Below are 20,699 nucleotides of genomic sequence, written 5' to 3'. Positions count from 1 at the left end.
TGATAGGGTTTTTGTTGACCATATAAGTTACCTTTCTTTATTCTGCTATCAGTTAGCGGGCCTCTCTGTGCTAAACCTGGTTCATTTCTGTGTTTGTCATTTCCTCTTACCTCACCGTTATTATTTGTGGGGGGCTTCTATCCAGCTTTGGGGTCCCCTTCTCTGGAGGCAAGAAAGGTCTTTTGTTTTCCTCTACTAGGGGTAGCTAGATTCTCCGGCTGGAGCGTGTCATCTAGAATCAACGTAGGAATGATCCCCGGCTACTTCTAGTGTTGGCGTTAGGAGTAGATATATGGTCAACCCAGTTACCACTGCCCTATGAGCTGGATTTTTGTATTCTGCAGACTTCCACGTTCCTCTGAGACCCTCGCCATTGGGGTCATAACAGTTTGCCAGGCCAGTATTAAATGTTTAATGCATTGCAGAAGAGGGATTATAAGAAAGAAGATTCTGAGTTTTTTTTTTTTTTCTTCTTCCCCTTTACCTCAGAGTGGCTATGCTTGCTGCAGACATGAATGTCCAGACCTTGATTACAAGTGTGGACCAGCTGGCTACTCGTGTGCAGGGCATACAAGACTATGTTATCAGAAATCCTAGGTCAGAACCTAAAATACCGATTCCTGAACTGTTTTCCAGAGACAGGTTTAAGTTTAGGAATTTCATGAATAATTGTAAGTTGTTTTTGTCCCTGAGACCCTGTTCATCTGGAGACTCTGCTCAGCAAGTAAAAATTGTTATTTCGTTCTTACGGGGCGACCCTCAGGATTGGGCTTTTTCGCTGGCGCCAGGAGATCCGGCATTGGCTGATATTAATGCGTTTTTTCTGGCGCTCGGTTTACTTTATGAGGAACCCAATCTTGAGATTCAGGCAGAAAAGGCCTTGCTGGCTATGTCTCAGGGGCAGGACGAGGCTGAAGTGTACTGCCAAAAATTTCGGAAATGGTCCGTGCTGACACATTGGAACGAGTGTGCACTGGCCGCTAATTTTAGAAATGGCCTTTCTGAAGCCATTAAGAATGTTATGGTGGGTTTTCCCATTCCCACAGGTCTGAATGATACTATGGCACTGGCTATTCAAATTGACCGGCGGTTGCGGGAGCGCAAAACCGCAAATTCCCTCATGGTGTTGTCTGAACAGACACCTGATTCGGTGCAATGTGATAGAAAAACCGCAAATTCCCTCATGGTGTTGTCTGAACAGACACCTGATTTAATGCAATGTGATAGAATCCTGACTAGAAATGAGCGGAAAATTCATAGACGCCGGAATGGCTTGTGCTACTACTGTGGTGATTCTACACATGTTATCTCAGCATGCTCTAAACGTATAGCTAAGGTTGTTAGTCCTGTCACCGTTGGTAATTTGCAACCTAAATTTATTCTGTCTGTAACTTTGATTTGCTCACTGTCATCTTATCCTGTCATGGCGTTTGTAGATTCAGGTGCTGCCCTGAGTCTTATGGATCTGTCTTTTGCTAAGCACTGTGGTTTTACTCTTGAACCATTAGAAAATCCTATTCCTCTTAGGGGTATTGATGCTACGCCATTGGCAGCAAATAAACCGCAGTATTGGACACAGGTTATCATGTGCATGACTCCTGAACACCGCGAGGTGATACGTTTCCTGGTTTTACATAAAATGCATGATTTGGTTGTTTTAGGGCTGCCATGGTTACAGACCCATAATCCAGTCCTGGACTGGAAGGCTATGTCAGCCTCAAGTTGGGGCTGTCGGGGTATTCATGGGGATTCCCTGCCTGTGTCTATTGCTTCTTTTACGCCTTCGGAAGTTCCGGAGTATTTGTCTGATTATCAGGATGTCTTCAGTGAGTCTGAGTCCAGTGCACTGCCTCCTCATAGGGACTGTGACTGTGCTATAGATTTGATCCCAGGCAGTAAATTTCCTAAGGGAAGACTGTTTAATCTGTCGGTACCTGAACATACCGCTATGCGTTCATATATCAAGGAGTCTCTGGAGAAAGGACATATTCGTCCGTCTTCTTCCCCTCTTGGTGCGGGATTCTTTTTTGTGGCAAAAAAGGACGGATCTTTGAGACCTTGTATTGATTATCGGCTTTTAAATAAGATCACTGTCAAATTTCAGTATCCTTTACCGCTGTTGTCTGACTTGTTTGCCCGGATTAAAGGTGCCAAGTGGTTCACCAAGATAGACCTTCGTGGTGCGTACAACCTTGTGCGCATTAAGCAAGGTGATGAATGGAAAACCGCATTCAATACGCCCGAAGGTCATTTTGAGTACTTGGTGATGCCTTTTGGGCTCTCCAATGCGCCTTCAGTTTTTCAGTCCTTTATGCATGACATTTTCCGGAAGTATCTGGATAAATTTTTGATTGTTTATCTGGATGATATTTTGGTTTTTTCTGATAATTGGGATTCGCATGTGGAGCAGGTCAGGTTGGTCTTTAAAATTTTGCGTGAAAATTCTTTGTTTGTCAAGGGCTCAAAGTGTCTCTTTGGTGTACAGAAGGTTCCCTTTTTGGGGTTCATTTTTTCCCCTTCTGCTGTGGAGATGGACCCAGTCAAGGTCCGAGCTATTCTTGATTGGACTCAGCCCTCGTCAGTTAAGAGTCTTCAGAAGTTCTTGGGTTTCGCTAACTTCTACCGTCGTTTTATCGCTAATTTTTCTAGCATTGTGAAACCTTTGACGGATATGACCAAGAAGGGCTCCGATGTAGCTAACTGGGCTCCTGCTGCCGTGGAGGCTTTCCAGGAGTTGAAACGCCGGTTTACTTCGGCGCCTGTTTTGTGCCAGCCCGATGTCTCACTTCCCTTTCAGGTTGAGGTGGATGCTTCAGAGATTGGAGCAGGGGCCGTTTTGTCGCAGAGAGGCCCTGGTTGCTCGGTTATGAAACCTTGTGCCTTTTTCTCTAGGAAGTTTTCGCCTGCCGAGCGAAATTATGATGTGGGCAATCGGGAGTTGTTGGCCATGAAATGGGCATTTGAGGAGTGGCGTCATTGGCTCGAGGGTGCTAAGCATCGTGTGGTGGTCTTGACTGATCACAAAAATCTGATGTATCTCGAGTCTGCTAAACGCCTTAATCCGAGACAGGCCCGCTGGTCATTGTTTTTCTCCCGCTTTGATTTTGTTGTCTCGTATTTACCAGGTTCAAAGAATGTGAAGGCCGATGCTCTTTCTAGGAGCTTTGTGCCTGATGCTCCTGGAGTCGCTGATCCTGTTGGTATTCTTAAAGATGGAGTTATCTTGTCAGCTATTTCTCCGGATCTGCGACGTGTGTTGCAGAGATTTCAGGCTGATAGGCCTGAGTCTTGTCCACCTGACAGATTGTTTGTCCCGGATAAGTGGACCAGCAGAGTCATTTCCGAGGTTCATTCCTCGGTGTTGGCAGGTCACCCGGGAATTTTTGGCACCAGAGATCTGGTGGCCAGGTCCTTTTGGTGGCCTTCCTTGTCAAGGGATGTGCGGTCATTTGTGCAGTCCTGTGGGACTTGTGCTCGAGCTAAGCCTTGCTGTTCTCGTGCCAGCGGTTTGCTCTTGCCCTTGCCTGTCCCGAAGAGACCTTGGACACATATCTCCATGGATTTCATTTCTGATCTTCCGCTATCTCAGGGCATGTCCGTTATCTGGGTGATATGTGATCGCTTCTCAAAGATGGTCCATTTGGTTCCTTTGCCTAAGCTGCCTTCCTCTTCCGATCTGGTTCCTGTGTTTTTCCAGAACGTGGTTCGTTTGCACGGCATCCCTGAGAATATTGTGTCAGACAGAGGATCCCAGTTCGTTTCCAGGTTCTGGCGATCCTTTTGTAGTAGGATGGGCATTGATTTGTCGTTTTCGTCTGCTTTCCATCCTCAGACTAATGGACAGACGGAGCGAACCAATCAGACTTTGGAGGCTTATTTGAGGTGTTTTGTCTCTGCTGATCAGGACGATTGGGTGACATTCTTGCCGTTGGCTGAGTTTGCCCTTAATAATCGGGCTAGTTCCGCCACCTTGGTTTCGCCTTTTTTCTGCAACTCTGGTTTCCATCCTCGCTTTTCTTCGGGTCATGTGGAGTCTTCTGACTGTCCTGGGGTGGATTCTGTGGTGGATAGGTTGCAGCGGATCTGGGATCATGTGGTGGACAACTTGAAGTTGTCACAGGAGAGGGCTCAGCGCTTTGCCAACCGCCGCCGCGGTGTGGGTCCCCGACTACGCGTTGGGGATTTGGTATGGCTTTCTTCCTGCTTTGTTCCTATGAAGGTCTCCTCTCCCAAATTTAAACCTCGTTTTATTGGGCCTTACAAGATATTGGAAATCCTTAATCCTGTATCTTTTCGTCTGGATCTTCCTGTGTCGTTTGCTATTCACAATGTATTTCATAGGTCCTTGTTGCGGCGGTACATTGTGCCTGTAGTTCCTTCTGCTGAGCCTCCTGCTCCGGTGTTGGTTGAGGGCGAGTTGGAGTACGTGGTGGAGAAGATCTTGGATTCTCGCCTCTCCAGGCGGAGGCTTCAGTACCTGGTCAAGTGGAAGGGCTATGGTCAGGAGGATAATTCCTGGGTGGTCGCCTCTGATGTTCATGCGGCCGATTTAGTTCGTGCCTTTCATGCCGCTCATCCTGATCGCCCTGGTGGTCGTGGTGAGGGTTCGGTGACCCCTCACTAAGGGGGGGGGTACTGTTGTGAATTTGCTTTTTGCTCCCTCTAGTGGTTACTAGTTTTTTGACTCTGGTTTTTCTGTCATTCCTTTTATCCGCACCTGGGTCGTTAGTTAGGGGTGTTGCTATATAAGCTCCCTGGACCTTCAGTTCAATGCCTGGCAACGTAGTTATCAGAGCTAGTCTGCTGTGCTCTTGTCTACTGATCCTGGTTCCAGTTATATCAGCTAAGTCTGCCTTTTGCTTTTTGCTATTTGTTTTGGTTTTGTATTTTTGTCCAGCTTGTTCCATATCTATATCCTGACCTTTGCTGGAAGCTCTAGGGGGCTGGTGTTCTCCCCCCGGACCGTTAGACGGTTCGGGGGTTCTTGAATTTCCAGTGTGGATTTTGATAGGGTTTTTGTTGACCATATAAGTTACCTTTCTTTATTCTGCTATCAGTTAGCGGGCCTCTCTGTGCTAAACCTGGTTCATTTCTGTGTTTGTCATTTCCTCTTACCTCACCGTTATTATTTGTGGGGGGCTTCTATCCAGCTTTGGGGTCCCCTTCTCTGGAGGCAAGAAAGGTCTTTTGTTTTCCTCTACTAGGGGTAGCTAGATTCTCCGGCTGGAGCGTGTCATCTAGAATCAACGTAGGAATGATCCCCGGCTACTTCTAGTGTTGGCGTTAGGAGTAGATATATGGTCAACCCAGTTACCACTGCCCTATGAGCTGGATTTTTGTATTCTGCAGACTTCCACGTTCCTCTGAGACCCTCGCCATTGGGGTCATAACATAAACCCTTATGTAGTGAGTTCCAGAAATGGCGGCTGCAGGAAGAAAAAAATGTGAATATGTAGCCCTCTTTCAGTCTATGTCACCACTATTTTACTGACATCAGTACCAATAAGAGATAACCGGATCGATTTGTGGGACTCTGGTCCAGCATCCAGATCACTGGAACATATGGCTTGTTGGGAGGCCCTCAAATACCGTTCCTCGGCATGGCTTTTGATTAGCCAAGGATGGCGCAACATCAACTGTGCGTCCACGTCGTAGAGATAATGTTGTGCCACCCCTGACAAATCAAGTCCTGCCCAGGAAAGACTGGAGCGATCCGGCAGGTCTCAGCCAATAAACGACGACTAGAGCAGCGCTCAAAACAGCAGAAGACGGCGATTCGTAAGTATTTTACTAGGGACAGGGATCATGCAGTAGTGATAACACTCCAATGGGGAAAAAAAGAAAAACAACGATGGAGTGGTGCTTAAAACGGTACCTGTTCCGTGTAGATGTAGGACAGAACCTTCTAAAGGATCATTCGAACGTTACAGATTTTTCTTGTAGTCCAAAAAGCGGCCAATATTTGGTCATGTGGGTGGCATCTGAGTACTGTTCGATTTTTTCACATATCCAGTGATTTACATTAGCGAGTCTGATCCGCGAATTGGATCAAAGGTGGACACATCTCTGTTTTGGCGCGAACCACACTGTCCGCAAAATAACATGGACATGTGGAGAGCCCCGCAGACTATAATGGGTACGAGTTCTATCCGCGAACAACACAGATAGAACTCGCACATGGAAAACTGACAATGCACCGATCATTGCAGAACTTCCTTCTGGTGATCTGAAGCCCAGGATTAATGTAAAAAGAACAAATAAAATAGTTTTTTTCTTTGAAGGTGAAAAATAAAATAAAGTTTTTGGTTTGTGATTGCGGAGAGAACCCATCATTGTCTCTTCATTGTTTTATTAAAATTGCAGCCATCAAGCAGCAGTATTAATTACAAGGTAAAATACCGCACGCAATAATTAACCTGACATTTCCCCGAAATTACTTAGAAGGCATGTGAGAAATTCTCATGCTTTTTACCGCGGCTCCTTAATCATTTAAGGCGACTACTATAACACATTAATAACCCAACAAATCAATGTTATTCCCTTTTGTTGTTTCCCATTGTTATGAGCACAATACGTTCTGCGTTTACATCAATTTATGGAGCGAGCACAACAGGTTTAAATTAGCAAATGTAACACTGAAGACAAGCCCATATCTGCTGTATCAATCTAGATCATATTTACCTGCATTTCCGTACGCTGAGGCTTTCTGTATGTTGTGGGACCACAGCATGCTGGGTATTGTAGTACTAAGAGGAAAGTAATGCCTCGCTAGTGCCAAACATTGCAATCCACCTACTTAATGGGAATTTGTCCAGCAATACCTTTACATGGCCGGTCGGTTCCTCCATTACTGAGAAACCAACATTTAAATGCATGAGGCTGAAGATCTTTTGTAGATCTGAAACCTCCGTCACTCCAGCTCTATTTCCCGCCCAGCTCCATCTCCTCCTACTTGACTGACAGCCTATATGCTATGGGATTTCACGCACCACTCAAGTTCCCTACGCCTAGTCTTATACTTACCAGCCACCGTCTTCATCTTTTCCTAACGCCGCTCCAGTCTTTAGCAGTTTGGGATCTACTGGATCGCTTCAGCGTTTGCTGAAGCGATCCAGATATTACAACTCAACGTAAGTCTATCAGAGCCATAATGAGTCAAGAAGGAGGCTGTCTTAGATTTACAATGAGAGCTTGTGAAAATTACCTCCAACTTCCACTCAGTCTGAAGTTACGGTCACTAGATGACGCCACTGGAATGGAGTGGCGCTGAGAAGTTCTGACGATAGCGGCTGCTAAGTATAAGACTAAGCTCAGGGAACCTAGATTAGTAGCACCACTCCATCGCTGAAATAAAATAAAAAACGCTGGATTGGTGCTTTCAGTCATCAGTCAAGCAAGAGAGGGCAGGGTTGTGCAGGGAATAGAGCTGGAGTAACAGAGACTTCAGATCTACAGCCTTATTTTCCTATTGGTTCAAACTCTGATTTCTCAGTAATAGAGGAACGGACTGGCCACGTAAAGGTACCGGTGGGCTCGTATTTGAAAGATCTACACATATAAAATAGTTTGAGGTGTGAAATCCTGCTGACAGATTCACTTTTAAAGGTGTTCTCTCATCTTCTTTCTTCAGGAGCACACTGCCTCCCAACTTCCTGTTTGCCGGGGAGCGGTGCGCTCCTGAAGATTGACAGTTCGGACCAGTGGCGTGATTGCGTCGCTAATCCAAACTGTACGCTCCCCTTTTCTGTTAGAAAGATTTGATAATGAAGTGATTCGCAGATTGTACATTTTTTTCACATTATCTTACAAATGAGATCAAATTCTTTGAAAGTACAAGGAACATTTAAGAAACGGCTCATTGAAGATGCGGTGAAAAGACTAACAAATAATCCAGGCCCTTACGCAATTACTACCCTGCCTTAGAGAAATTAGTTCTTAATCCTGATTGACTACTTTTGTCCTTTCATTTACGCAATTTTCAAAAACATTTTCCTTTTCTCCATTCGGGTGATACATTCACATTCTAATATTGTGACTTTATTCTAGTTAATTGCAGTTGCGGAGATTTATATGTACGCAGACATATTAGAGGATTACAGTTTCCCCCAGTCGGGGGTCTTTAGTATTAATTTACTGTAAATCATTATGTAAATTCCTGTAATTCTGTTCTTCTTTGATTACTTGGCCTTCAGATCTTGCAAGGATCCCGAGCAGAACAATGTTTTTTTTCCTTGTTTTTTTTTTTTTCCTCCTGTTTTTAATTGGCTGCTAACGATAGTTGTTAGATAATTAACTCGTATTCAGTTGAATAGCCATTAACGGTTGCTCAAGGCAGGTCTTGCTTACACGGGTATTACCTAATTTCTAACGTGCGGTGTTTCTTATCATCCATGAAGTCATTGGCGTTGTCTAAGTGGCTGATTAATTGCAATTATGAGGCATACTGTATACATTAACGTCATTGGAAATACAGCAGTTTATCGAGCGTTAACACTTGTCGCTTCATTAATCTTGAGAATCTAAAAATACTAATTTGGTTAAAAAAAAAAAATTACACTAAATTCCAAGTCCGGAGAATCGTTCTCTTGTTTTTTCGACGGAATACTCGCCAGGTGCGGCATCAATCAGAACACTGAAATTAGGACGGAGAGAACCTTAAGAACTTCACAGGTTTCCTCATTACTGATACATGTGTGAAAAACCGTCTCGTTAGCCCATTAACCGTAGCTGTAGAAATCACTACATATTATATACTTACCATACCTCATTTACATACGTAACCCCTTAATGATCAGCCCTGGAAGTGTCTTTTTTTTTTTTGTGTGTGTGTAAGTTTTAGTTTTTTCCCTTTCCACATTTAAAAAGCCATAACTTTTTTTTGTCTACTGATGTATATTATTTTATATTTTTTTACGCTGTTTGAGTGTAAAAATAAATAACTGTATAATTTACTATTTTTTAAATTAGGGAAAAAAAGTATTTTTTTTAGCATTTTTATTTGCACCTATCACCATAAATAACCTGATGAATTAAAAGAGTTTTCTGGTTCTAGAAAACCCTTATCCCCCAAATGCAGTTTGTTTAAAATAAAAATTGTTCTTTACTCACCCTCCCAGGTCCAGCGCTGCTGTTCTCATGGTCTGTTATTGTCTGCAGCGCTGACGTCACAACAACAACGCTGCAGCCAATCAGTGATCTTAGTATCTCTGAGCAGCTAGTGCTGTTAACTCGTGATTGGCTGCAGCGCTGTTGATGTGATGTCAGCACCGCAGACAATAACAAACACCGGGAGCAGCGACGAAGACTAAGCGCTGGACCTGGGGAGGCTGAGTAAGGCATTTTTTGGCTTATATGCATAAAAAGTAAATGTCTTCTATCCGAGATAATATAGTAGTAATAGCAGTACAATTGTGGATATAGTGACAAATCACAACGAGTTATGGAAAATCACCGCAATAGAAGCATAGCTTTAGCTTTAGATGCTGGCAGGGCTGCTCTAAGGGCCAGGTACCAGCGGCGGTACCAATATTCCAATCTGACATGTCCAATAACCAACATATATCACTTATCTACAGGCTAGATGATAAATGTATGATCTCGGGGGGGTCTGCCTTCTGAGACATCCACTGATCCTGAGAATGGTGGGTGCAAAGTTCCCTATGTGTATAGAGTAGTAGTGAGCATGTGCGAACGCCTGCTGTAGACAGAGAAGGTGCAGTGGTTGCACATGCTCACTACCTCTCCATTCATAATGGGAAGCCGAGACCCCTATTCTGCCTTCGGACCTAGGTGCTATCGGTGGATGGGAGATAAAACAATAATAATGATTGCGTACATGGTTATGGTCGGGTTTAAGATCATTAGAAGAGGTTACATTTTAGTGCCTCTTTTTATCGAAGATTCAGTGCCGGGTTCTGCATCCTTCCGAGTCCCTCCACTCTTCTGGATGTTGGGATAACATGTCAACCCAGCACGCTGCTTTAAGGCCTGATAGGTCAGCTCATGCAGCAGCATCCACACCACTATTGTGGATTGTCTTTCTGCCCCAGGATGAAAATCCAGACAAACCCAGCTTTGCTATATTGTTGGATATCACAAGTGCTGCCTGGACTCTGTGATAAACCCAGCTCTGCTATATCGTGTGATGGCGTAACTCTACAATACTGCTGGCCAGTTCTGCTGGGACTCTATGACAAACCTAGCCCTGCTATATTCCTGGTTATCTCTGCTTTGCAGCTGACCTGTTCTGCCTCGACTCTGTGACAAACATAACACTGCTATTTCACTGAATTAACTCTGCTATACATCAGGAGCAGTTTATCTCAGAATGTCATGGGTCATTTAGCTCTGCTTCTCTGGTTCCTTGTCATTCTGTTGACTCTTCTATGTCACTCTCCAACATTGCTACACCAAGTGCTATGACTTCAACTCTGTTCATTCGTTTCTTGTGGTGCCAGTTCTGCTCCTACAGTTTCCATCCTGCTGCATCTGCTTGTGCTGTTCCAGCTGGATCATCCTGCTGCACCAGTGCCCGTGTCCGTGCTGCAAAATAATCGCTCATTTAAAACAAGGGCTTTGAGGAGGATCCGCCTCACAAGGATAGGAGAGACTAATATTTTGGGATATTGAATTCTGGAGAGGTCTAGATCCATGTGAGTGATGACATCATAACAACGAGCAGATCTCTTCTCTTAGGTTATGTTCACATGTTGCGTTTTTGCGGCCTTTTTTCATGCAAATTAAAAGCTGAAACTCAGGAACAACAGGCACTAAAGTGTATCAGCATGAAAAACGCAGCAAAAAAAAGTGGCAAAAACGCAGCAAAACCGTCTTTCCTCTGGAGCCGCACTTCAGGCACATGAGAGCCACATTCGGGCTACCAGTTGGTATAACCTGTGCATTCTCATTTCTCTGGGAGAACTTGTGACTTCCATGAAGCTTAGCGGAGATTTCTATAAATTGCAGAGTCTTGGAAGCTTGTTCCTACCTGTAGTACATCCAGCAGAACGTCTGGCTGATACATTCTATTTTTCTGCACATTATGGAACCCAAACATCCAAAGTCATTCCACTTTTTAATTTTCTTTTCACGTTCTTTATCAGAGATAATGATGCCACTCTCACCAGTGCTCTACCTACGCAGAGAGTGGTGTTTGTGCTCCGTGGGGACACGTAATGGCGTTCATCCGAGTGACTCACAACCATTGTGTTCACTTACTGAGACAATAACCGTGTCAATCACAAATCTCCTGTTTCCTTGGAAAACACTGAACTATCCATTTCTGATGCCTCGCAGCGTATCCCTCATTTTATCACAGCATCAAAGCATATCTTGTAGTAAGGCTGTGTAACAATCGTCAGAGAGCGATATATGTATGTCCTTATCTATTGTATACGTCTCACTTTTATCTAGTTACCAGTCTATGTATATATGTATCTCACTATCAATCTTTAATTACAATTTTATCTATATTTATCTTCTATATTTTCCTTTATTTCCTTCTTCCTTTATTCTTTCTTTGTTTCTTTCTTTCCTTTATCTACCTATCTATCTAGAGCAAGAAGTTGGAACAGCACACATATAGCAATACTTTCCTCCCATGCATGGAATCCCCTCCGTGCAATAGGATATAGATTTGGAAAAAAGAGGCAGCAATCCAGTATTTACAAAAATACAGAAAGGGACTTTAATAGCCGGGTATAGAAGGGCTCATTGTAGCCAAAACGTCGCCACGCCACCAGGGCTATTAAAGTCCCTTTCTGTATTTTTGAAAATACTGGAGTGCTGCTTCTTTTTTCCAAGTATCTATCATCTGTCTATTATCTATCTATCTATCTATCTATCTATCTATCTATCTATCTATCTATCTATCTATCTCCTATCTATCTATCTATCTATCTATCTATCTATAATCTATCTATCTCCTATCTATTATCTATCTATCATCTATCTTATATCTATCAATTATCTATCTATCTATATTTATCTATCATCTATATCTATCTATCATCTATCTATCATCTATCTATTATCTATCTATCTCTCTATTATCTATCTAATATCTATCTATCTCACATCTATCTATTATCTATCTATATATTATCTATCTATCTATCTAATACTATCTATCTAAGTATCTATCTATATTCTATCTATTATCTATCTTTCTATAGTCTATCTGTCTATCTATATTCTATCTATCTATTATCTATATCCATTATCTGTCTATCATCTATCTATCTATCTATCTATCAACTATCTTTTATCTGTCAATTATCTATCGATCATCTATCTATTATCTATCATCTATCTATAATCTATATCTAATATCTATCTATTATCTATCTATCTAAATTCTATTATCTATCTAATTTCTATCTATCTATTATCTATCTATCCATTATCTATCTAATATATATTGTCTATCTAATATCTATCTATCTCTCTATTATCTATGCATTTATCTTTCTATCCAGCCGCAGTGACAGGCATTCACTTTTAGCTGCAATCCTTTGACGATCTTGTTGATCATTATCATGGGCCGTGATTCATGGCATAGTCTCAGCTGGAGCACCCACCTTACATACCTGGAGGATAATATTTCTCCTAGTTTTCAGGAGCCGCCTATGTGTTCGCCAGAAACCACTGCGCCCGTTGCTGATCACGCAGCCTCCTGAAATGACAGTGAAGAGCTGATAGGAGACAATTTTTTTTAACAACTGTGGGGCTCCTATTGGTCAGAACCCGACTAATGTCTTTATTATGAGGAACCCGCTAAAATCCTAATATTCTCATATCTGAATTCCCCTTGGCACATGCTATTAACTATTTACTCATTGTACCAGGATATGGAATAAGGAAGGGTATGTTCACATATATTGAACACACTGAGGGTTTCCATCTAGATATGAGGGCGGAAGATGCACTGGATATTAAAGCATGCCTGTCATTTCAGGTGACTGTTCAGAATAGGTTTTATGTGTGTGTACGTGAGGATAACACTATTTCCGGCCATTATATCATGCATTTTTTAGCATTGTTACTCTCTGCAAGCCCAGTGTATAAATTTTAGTTGTCTCTGAGCTGGAGGGAGGAGACTGCCTGCTATGATGTCTCCCATGCACAGCACGCAGAGACATGAGGGATTCCTGCTGCAACATGGAGGATTTTATATAGCAGTACTGAGCAGAGTAGATGTGAATTCAGCTCTGGGGTGAGATAAAGCACTTGCTAGAAAGCAACAATACCCTATTGCCGTGTCTTTGTCTTTTCCTCTTTATAGATTTTTATATATGCACGTAATGTGATCCCTCATTGTGCCGCCAGTCGGTGTCGTTTTGATCAAGACAGATTTTAGCAGGTTTTTTTTTAGAGGGCGTGATGGGTGTATGAGGCAGGGAAAGAGAAAAGATGGCTCATAAGTGGATAAAAGAACATATATCTCCAAACTTACAACTCTTATTACATTCGCTTATACTATCGAGTTTTGAAAAGTTTGCTGAAACGACAAAGACTTTTTAAAGTAGCAGCAAAGCAGATGTGATTGGACTACACTTTATCCACACTCTGCGGGAACGGAACGGAATGTGGAAACTCGAGTTCCGCATGGATTTTTTTTTTTTCGCTTGATTTTCACAGCCGATTTTACCCTTCACAATGACCGGGATGAAATCTGCATTAAAAACTGGATGCAAAACAGGATTTCACTGCGGAATTTAAATGCAAAAAAATCCACAATGGATTTTTTTAGGACAAATTACGAAGCATTCAAAGTATAATCAGTAGAATCTCAGTCGGAAAACATAATTAAATCTTATTCCTTTTACCCATTTGTCACATCGTCGCTTGATAACGTCTTAAACTGCCTCAATCCCCAATGTTGAAGGTGTCATTGCTTTTTAGTTAAATATGCACCAGAGACAAACGTCAGTCCACATCTGGCAGGATGATCTCCCCCCCGGTAATAATTGCCTCTTAATTGCCGAAAAAGTGACATCCATCTATTGACAGCCTGTCCAACTCTTCTCTTTGTCGTCTTGGTCTTCCCAGCAGACTGCCATGTGTTGAGTGACAGGCTTCCCGCTAGTGACTGTGGTTGTGCAGATATTTCGTAATCTCTTATTAGGGCGGCATTAATGTATACGGTGAACTCTTCAGAAACATACATGTCTGCACTTAACAAACACGATGAGTAGTCGTTCAGTCACGTACTACTGTCAAGTTTGTAAAAATTTGAGCTGCGCCTCAAGTCTCTAATACATTTTACATGAACCTCAGCAGAAATGGCTGATTTTGGCCAGATATGTAGAGTATGAGTTTGTCACAACATCAGGAAAAAGAAAGATCGGGAACTCGATAATCAATAATTCTATTGGAATCCCAAATAATGGAGCATTTAAGTCCTGTCCCATCCCGCGAGACCGCCACAAAACAACCCAGAAATGTCCTTCTAAACTCAAATCATCACTTATTTGCAAAGAGTCCTGTGAAACTGGGACTGTTGGCAAATATTGGAATATCTGCTGGTTAGATTATATTTACTACCTTGAAGCACATTCTAACTAGGAACTTGAGTGTGAAAAAATAACCAGGATACTACTCACCTACCTGACCAGAGACAAAATATAATTCACCCCGGCTGAAGAAAAAGTCAGGAGACGTCTGGGGACACAGTATGGTGTACGGAGGAGCGTATGTGGCCAATTCTGAAGGTGTTTTAAAATAGTTGATAATATTCACCAATGTTATTGCATGCCCTCATTATCTTCGACCACTTTCTCAGTGACCTCCTATTTAGTTCTCTGATGTCCCTCAGATCCATCCTTAGCGTTGCAACCCGATTAACCTACCTCTCCCTTCATCACTCTTCTGCTTCACCCCTCAACAAATCCCTTCACTTCCCATTGGCCTGAGAATTCAGTTAAAAATGACTAACCATGACTTACAAGGTTGTCCATAACGTGTCTCCTCCAGACATCTCTGGTCTAAGTGCTTGCTATCAGTCCACACATAATCTCCAGTCCATAACCTGTCTCCTCCATTCATCTCTGCCCTAATCTTCCAATACCTCTGCGCTTGTAATCTCAAGGCCATAACCTGTCTCCTCCATACATCTCTGCCCTAATCTTCCACTACCTCTGCGCTTATAATCTCAAGGCCATAACCTGTCTCCTCCATACATCTCTGCCCTAATCTTCCACTTTTCCCCACATATCATCTCCTGTCTTCCTTCTTTGCTCTCCTCCTCTCCAAATAACGTCTTCAAAAGTTCTCCCATGCTTCCCCCCATGCTCCAAAACTCACCACCCCAACCGTTCAAACACTCTCCTACTGCTGAAGCCTTCATTTGCTACCTGAAAACCGATCTTTCCAAAAATGGGTACTAGCTACGATACCCCCGCTGCCATCCACATGCCATATGAGCAACTTCTACCCTCAACTTCTGTCTCCTTCACCCTTCCTGGTAGATCGTAAGCCCTCGTGGGCAGGGCGCTCTCTCCATTTCTACTAATCTGTTGGTTAGTTAAACTCGGTTATTGTACCCTATGTTGTATACTTATGTCACGTATGTTATACATGTTATATACAGTACTATTTTTGCATGTCTAGCATCCTGGAATTAAAGAAGACCTGTTAGATGCCATAATTTTTATCTTGTGTAAATGCAGCTGTTCCCCCAAATCCGGCGATGTTTTTCTTTTGTTTCTGCTCCTCTCCGTTCCTGAGATATGGCCCCTTCTTCACTGTATATAAATCCAGGCTTTTTATTCAAGTGGGCGTTGCCCTCAAGTAGACTGCCACGTAGTAGAGCTGAGGACCACGCCAATTTGGCTTAACATGCTACATTTTAAGGTGGCCATATCTCAGGAACGAGGAGAGGCGCAGGAACAAAAGAAAAATATCTCCGGATTCAGGAGAACAGCGGCATTTAGACCAGGTAAATGAAATTACATATTTATGGCAAGTGACAGGACCTCTTTAAGGGCGCTATAAAATAAATATAATGTGTCGCGACATCTGTCAGGGGGTTTATAAATATAAGATGTGGTTTATCAAATCGAGAGATTACCAGAACTGATGGATCTGCTTATTTACAGCTAACAGCATCCAAAGAATGAGGAGGACTCCGCCACTAGACGAGCTCCAGCCGCCACCTTACCAGGATGACTCTGCAACTCCTCACCTTTCCTGTACTCCTTCTGAACTCGGGGATAGTAAATGTGAACTGTCCCATTGTAGCAACAGTCCCAGATACTCCTACAATAAATGCCCCAGTGAGGGGAGTATGGGGCATGAAGCAGAGAGCTTCCAGAACAAAGGCTACGAAGAAGATGTCCCCAGCGATAGCACGGCCGTTCTGAGCCCAGAGGTGTGTAATACATGAGCAGGTAGTAGTCACTCGCCACATGTAGGCCAAACAGATATCAAAAATGTATTACAGCCTTAAAGGGGTTGTTCAGATGCTTGGGACTCTATGTGACTGCATACTTGTGAATCCTCACAGTGTGCAGTGTACATGCTGCCAGCAATGGGAACGGCGGGTGCTTGGCGATTTGCATATATGCGGACACATGACGACTAGACGTGAATTGAACAAAGCCGGTCACGTCTAGTCGGAAGTATGCAAATCGCACCGGAGATTCCTGACATCATGAACAATGCACACTGTGAGGATTCACAAGTCTGCAGTCACTCTATGTTGAGCTATAAGCCTGGACAAGCCCTTTAAGTGTTCTGTAAGTGATGAACCAGGAAACACAGGATGAACAGCACTATAGGTGCCCAGGTAACATGATGTAGGACCACCATAGGAAAAATTAGTCATTGCACAGTTTACATCGAAATTACTGGGGTCCCTATTGTAATAAATAAAAAATAGTGGATTGCTCTAAGGCTACGTTCACATTTGCGGTCTGCGCCGCAGCGTCGCCGCATGCGTCATGCGCCCCTATATTTAACATGGGGGCGCATGGACATGCGTCGCACTTGCGTTTTGCGCCGCATGCGTCCCTGCGGCGCCCGCGTCTGGGCGCAGAGGACGCAGCAAGTTGCATTTTTGCGTCAAAAATCAATGAAAAAAAGGACGCATGCGGCGCAAAACGCAGCGTTGTGCATGCGTTTTGCTGCGTTTATGTTTGTGTTGTGCGTTGCGGCGCCGACGCTGCGGCGCACAACGCAAATGTAAACGTAGCCTTGGGGCTTGTTCACATTTTTCGTTTTTGTCTTTTTTCCCCACACTCTTTTGCTGTAGAAAAAAAAACGCAGCATTTTACAGTACCAGCAAAGCGAATAATTCCTGAAATCTCATACACACGCTTCTTTTCTCCTTTGTGGATTTGAAACATCAGAGAGTTTTGATGAAATCTGCTGTGTATCAATTATTTCAGCACTTTTTGCAGCATTTTATATTGAAAAAAATGTGTCAAAAATTCATGTTTTCCTGCCAACATTCAGTTTTCTCCTGCAGAAAAATCTTCTGCAAAGACTCAATGTGTGCACACAGCATAATGAATTGGAATATCAGCTTGATTAAAGCAGACAGGATTATTATTAAACAACAAGAGATTAATAAAATGCCAAGTAATTATTGCCGTCTCACTTTTCTGGTCTCATCCGGTCGGAAGATTTAAATATGTTTTAATCAAAGGTTTTACGTGTATTTCTTCTCCCCCCACCGTGCTCCATTTAGTAAATGTCAAAGGTTTACCCAAGCACAAACTGCGCTCATTTACGGTTCCTCCTGTCTGTAAATATTGACCAGATTAGAAGCAAAAGTTAATCTCGGAAGTTATTAAAATAATGATTGAAATGTGAACCTCCATCCGTAAGCAAGAGATATCCAAGAAAACTTGCTGTGAGGAGGTCAAAATTTAAAAAAAAAAAACTGTATTAAAATATACAATTTACTAATGTACTTTTATTTAAAAAAAATAAAAGATTCTACGATTTTCAGGTATTGGCACAGGAGCTGGAGGCTGCATTTGCAGGTTGTGTTTGACACAGAGAACTTCCCCTTTCAACAGCTCCGCTTCTTCTTGGGTTCAACACGAGAGATATGTCCCTGTGTTGGCTCGTCATCAGTGATGGGTATGAAGGGGTCTGGCTGAACGGCTCATTTTAATAGCTAAGCCAGCCTCCTTCTCTATCGTAGACGGAGAAAAAGGGGCTGGGTTAGCTATTAAAATAAGCCGGTCAGCCAGACCTTTTCATACACATCACTGATTATTATTATTATTATTTATTTACATAGAACCATTGATTCCATGGTGCTGTACATGAGAAGGGGTTACATACAAGTTACAGATATCACTTACAGTAAGCAAACTAACAATTACAGACTGGTACAGAGGGGCGAGGACCCTGCCCTTGCGGGCTTACATTCTACAGGATTATGGGGAAGGAGACAATAGGTTGAGGGTTGCAGGAGCTCCGGTGTTGGTGAGGCGGTGGCTTCGGTAGTGGTGAGGAGGCAGCGGGGTCAGTGCAGGCTGTAGGCTTTCCTGAAGAGGTGGGTTTTCAGGTTCCGTCTGAAGGATCCGAATGTGGTTGATAGTCGGATGTGTTGGGGCAAAGAATTCTAGAGGATGGGGGATAAGTCTTGGAGGCGGTTGGGTGAGGTGCGAATAAGTGTGGAGGAGAGAAGGAGGTTGGGAGGACTGGAGATTACGTGAGGGAAGATATCGGGAGATTAGTTCAGAGATATATGGAGGAGACAGGTTATGGATGGCTTTGTAGGTCAGTATTAGTAGCGAGGAGAGAGATGGATTAGTCAGGCAGCAGAGTTAAGGATGGACTGGAGAGGTGCAAGGGTGTTACCAGGGAGGCCACAGAAAAGGATGTTGCAGTAGTTGAGGCAAGAGATGATGAGGACATGCACAAGCATTCTAGTAGATTGACGGTTGAGGAAGGGACGGATTCTGGAGATATTTTTGAGCTGGAGGCGACAGGAGGTGGAAAGAGCTTGGATGTGCGGTTTGAAGGACAGGGCAGAGTCAAGGGTTACACCGAGGCAACGGACTTCCGGTACGGGGGAAAGCGTGATGTTGTTAATTGCGATAGATAGGTCAGGTAAGGAAGATCTATGAGATAGAGGAAAGATGATGAGTTCAAAGATGATGACGAGGAAACTCAGGGACATATCTTTCTTGTGAATCAGAAAAAGAAATGGAGTTGCCATGACACGGTATTTTTTATTATTATACATGCACACTGATGTACATGCATATGAGCATTAGGATGTGCATATATGGATCGGACTCAGGAGCTGAGCCTTCTCTATACAGGTACAGGGCCGGTGACGACGAGCTCTGATTACAGGTTCCACCAGGGGGACTTAAAAATAAAGTGAAAATGAATATTCGAAAAACCAAAAAACTGAGCTGGACTATAAGCTGGTATACGTGCAAAATGTAAGAGCACGTTCACACTGTGGCCATTTCATAGAAAATACGCAAAAAACAAAACAAAAATGAGCATATACCCTACAGAAAGTAAATGGTACTAGTACTAGTAATGGTAAATAGTTACTTATTTAAATCTTTAAATCTATTTTGATTAAAAAAACAACATTAAAGGTATCCCGCGACAAGGTGTACCTATCAGGACAGTCCCTAACCTGTCTCTAGTGTTAAAATTTGTGTCAAATGACATCAGCGACGGGTCTGACTGAGACACCCCCATCCATGGGAAGCTGTACAGATGGAATACTTGGCGCCGTTTGACAAGAGGTGAGGTTTTAATACTAGAGATAGGACAGGACCATCCCAATTGGGTCACCTTGTCACGGTTGGATGGATTTTATACTTTTTAATCAAAATATTGTGAGCTAAGTACCCTATGTTATTTATATGTACTATCACTATTTTACTAATTTACTTACTTTACGGTATATTCTAATTTTTGTGGTTTATTTCCTGGATTTTGTCTTTAAACATTCAAGAAATAAAAAAAAAAAAAAATAAAAAAATTTAACTCACCCACCCCCCTCCTTTTCCCAATTTAAAAATAAAAAAATGATTAAAAAATAATAGTTTGGCATCACGGCGACCGTAAAACTTTGTACTGTAAAAATATAAAATTAATAAGCACGGTGTCTCAGCGGTTAGCACTATTTCTTTGCAGAGCTGGGGTCCTGGTTCAAATCCCACCAAGGACAACATCTGCAAGCAGTTTGTATGTTCTCCCCGTGTTTGTGTGGAATTCCTCCGGATTCTCCGATTTCCTCCCACACTCCAAAGACTTACTGATAGGGAATGTTTGATGATAATCTATGTAAAACACTATGGAATAAGAAAGCGCAAAGATAAGATAAGCATAATAAATAAATAATAAACCCAAACAGTAAAGCTTGTCAAGAAAAAAAAAATTCTAGAAATGACTTTTTTTTTTATCGTACTCCTAAAAAAATACAATAAAAAGTGATTAAAAAAACTTACATCTTGCCACAGAAAAAAACAAGCCCCCATCCAGTAAAAAAAGTTACTGATTTCAGAAAATGGCGCGAAACAAACCAATGTTTGTGCAATGTTCATTATAAAAAAAAAGTCTTAAGTGTTGTATTGCCGTGATTGTACGGACCAGAAGAATTGTGTTGCCAGGTCATTGTTACTGCACAATAAACGCCGTAAAGAGGGAAAGAATAAAATAATAACAGCAGGAATGCTTTGGAATGCTTTCTTTTTTCATCATTCCACCACACT

The 20,699-nt window shown here is 42.6% G+C and overlaps 1 protein-coding gene across 6 annotated transcripts in view; it reads left to right on the top strand.

Annotated features, from left to right (window-relative positions):
- The window catches only part of SYT14 (synaptotagmin 14), a 203,785-nt gene that overhangs the window by 151,477 nt on the left and 31,609 nt on the right, over positions 1-20,699 (top strand). For all 6 annotated transcript variants that reach the window (XM_077282335.1, XM_077282336.1, XM_077282332.1 and 3 more), the window contains one exon: positions 16,098-16,369. In XM_077282335.1, coding sequence (XP_077138450.1) covers positions 16,098-16,369 — 272 coding nt within the window. The remainder of the gene's footprint in view (positions 1-16,097; positions 16,370-20,699) is intronic.

Source organism: Ranitomeya variabilis, chromosome 2 (genome assembly GCF_051348905.1).
Source record: "Ranitomeya variabilis isolate aRanVar5 chromosome 2, aRanVar5.hap1, whole genome shotgun sequence".
Taxonomy (NCBI): Eukaryota; Metazoa; Chordata; class Amphibia; order Anura; family Dendrobatidae; genus Ranitomeya; species Ranitomeya variabilis.
This window is presented reverse-complemented; position numbering and strand designations above follow the sequence as displayed.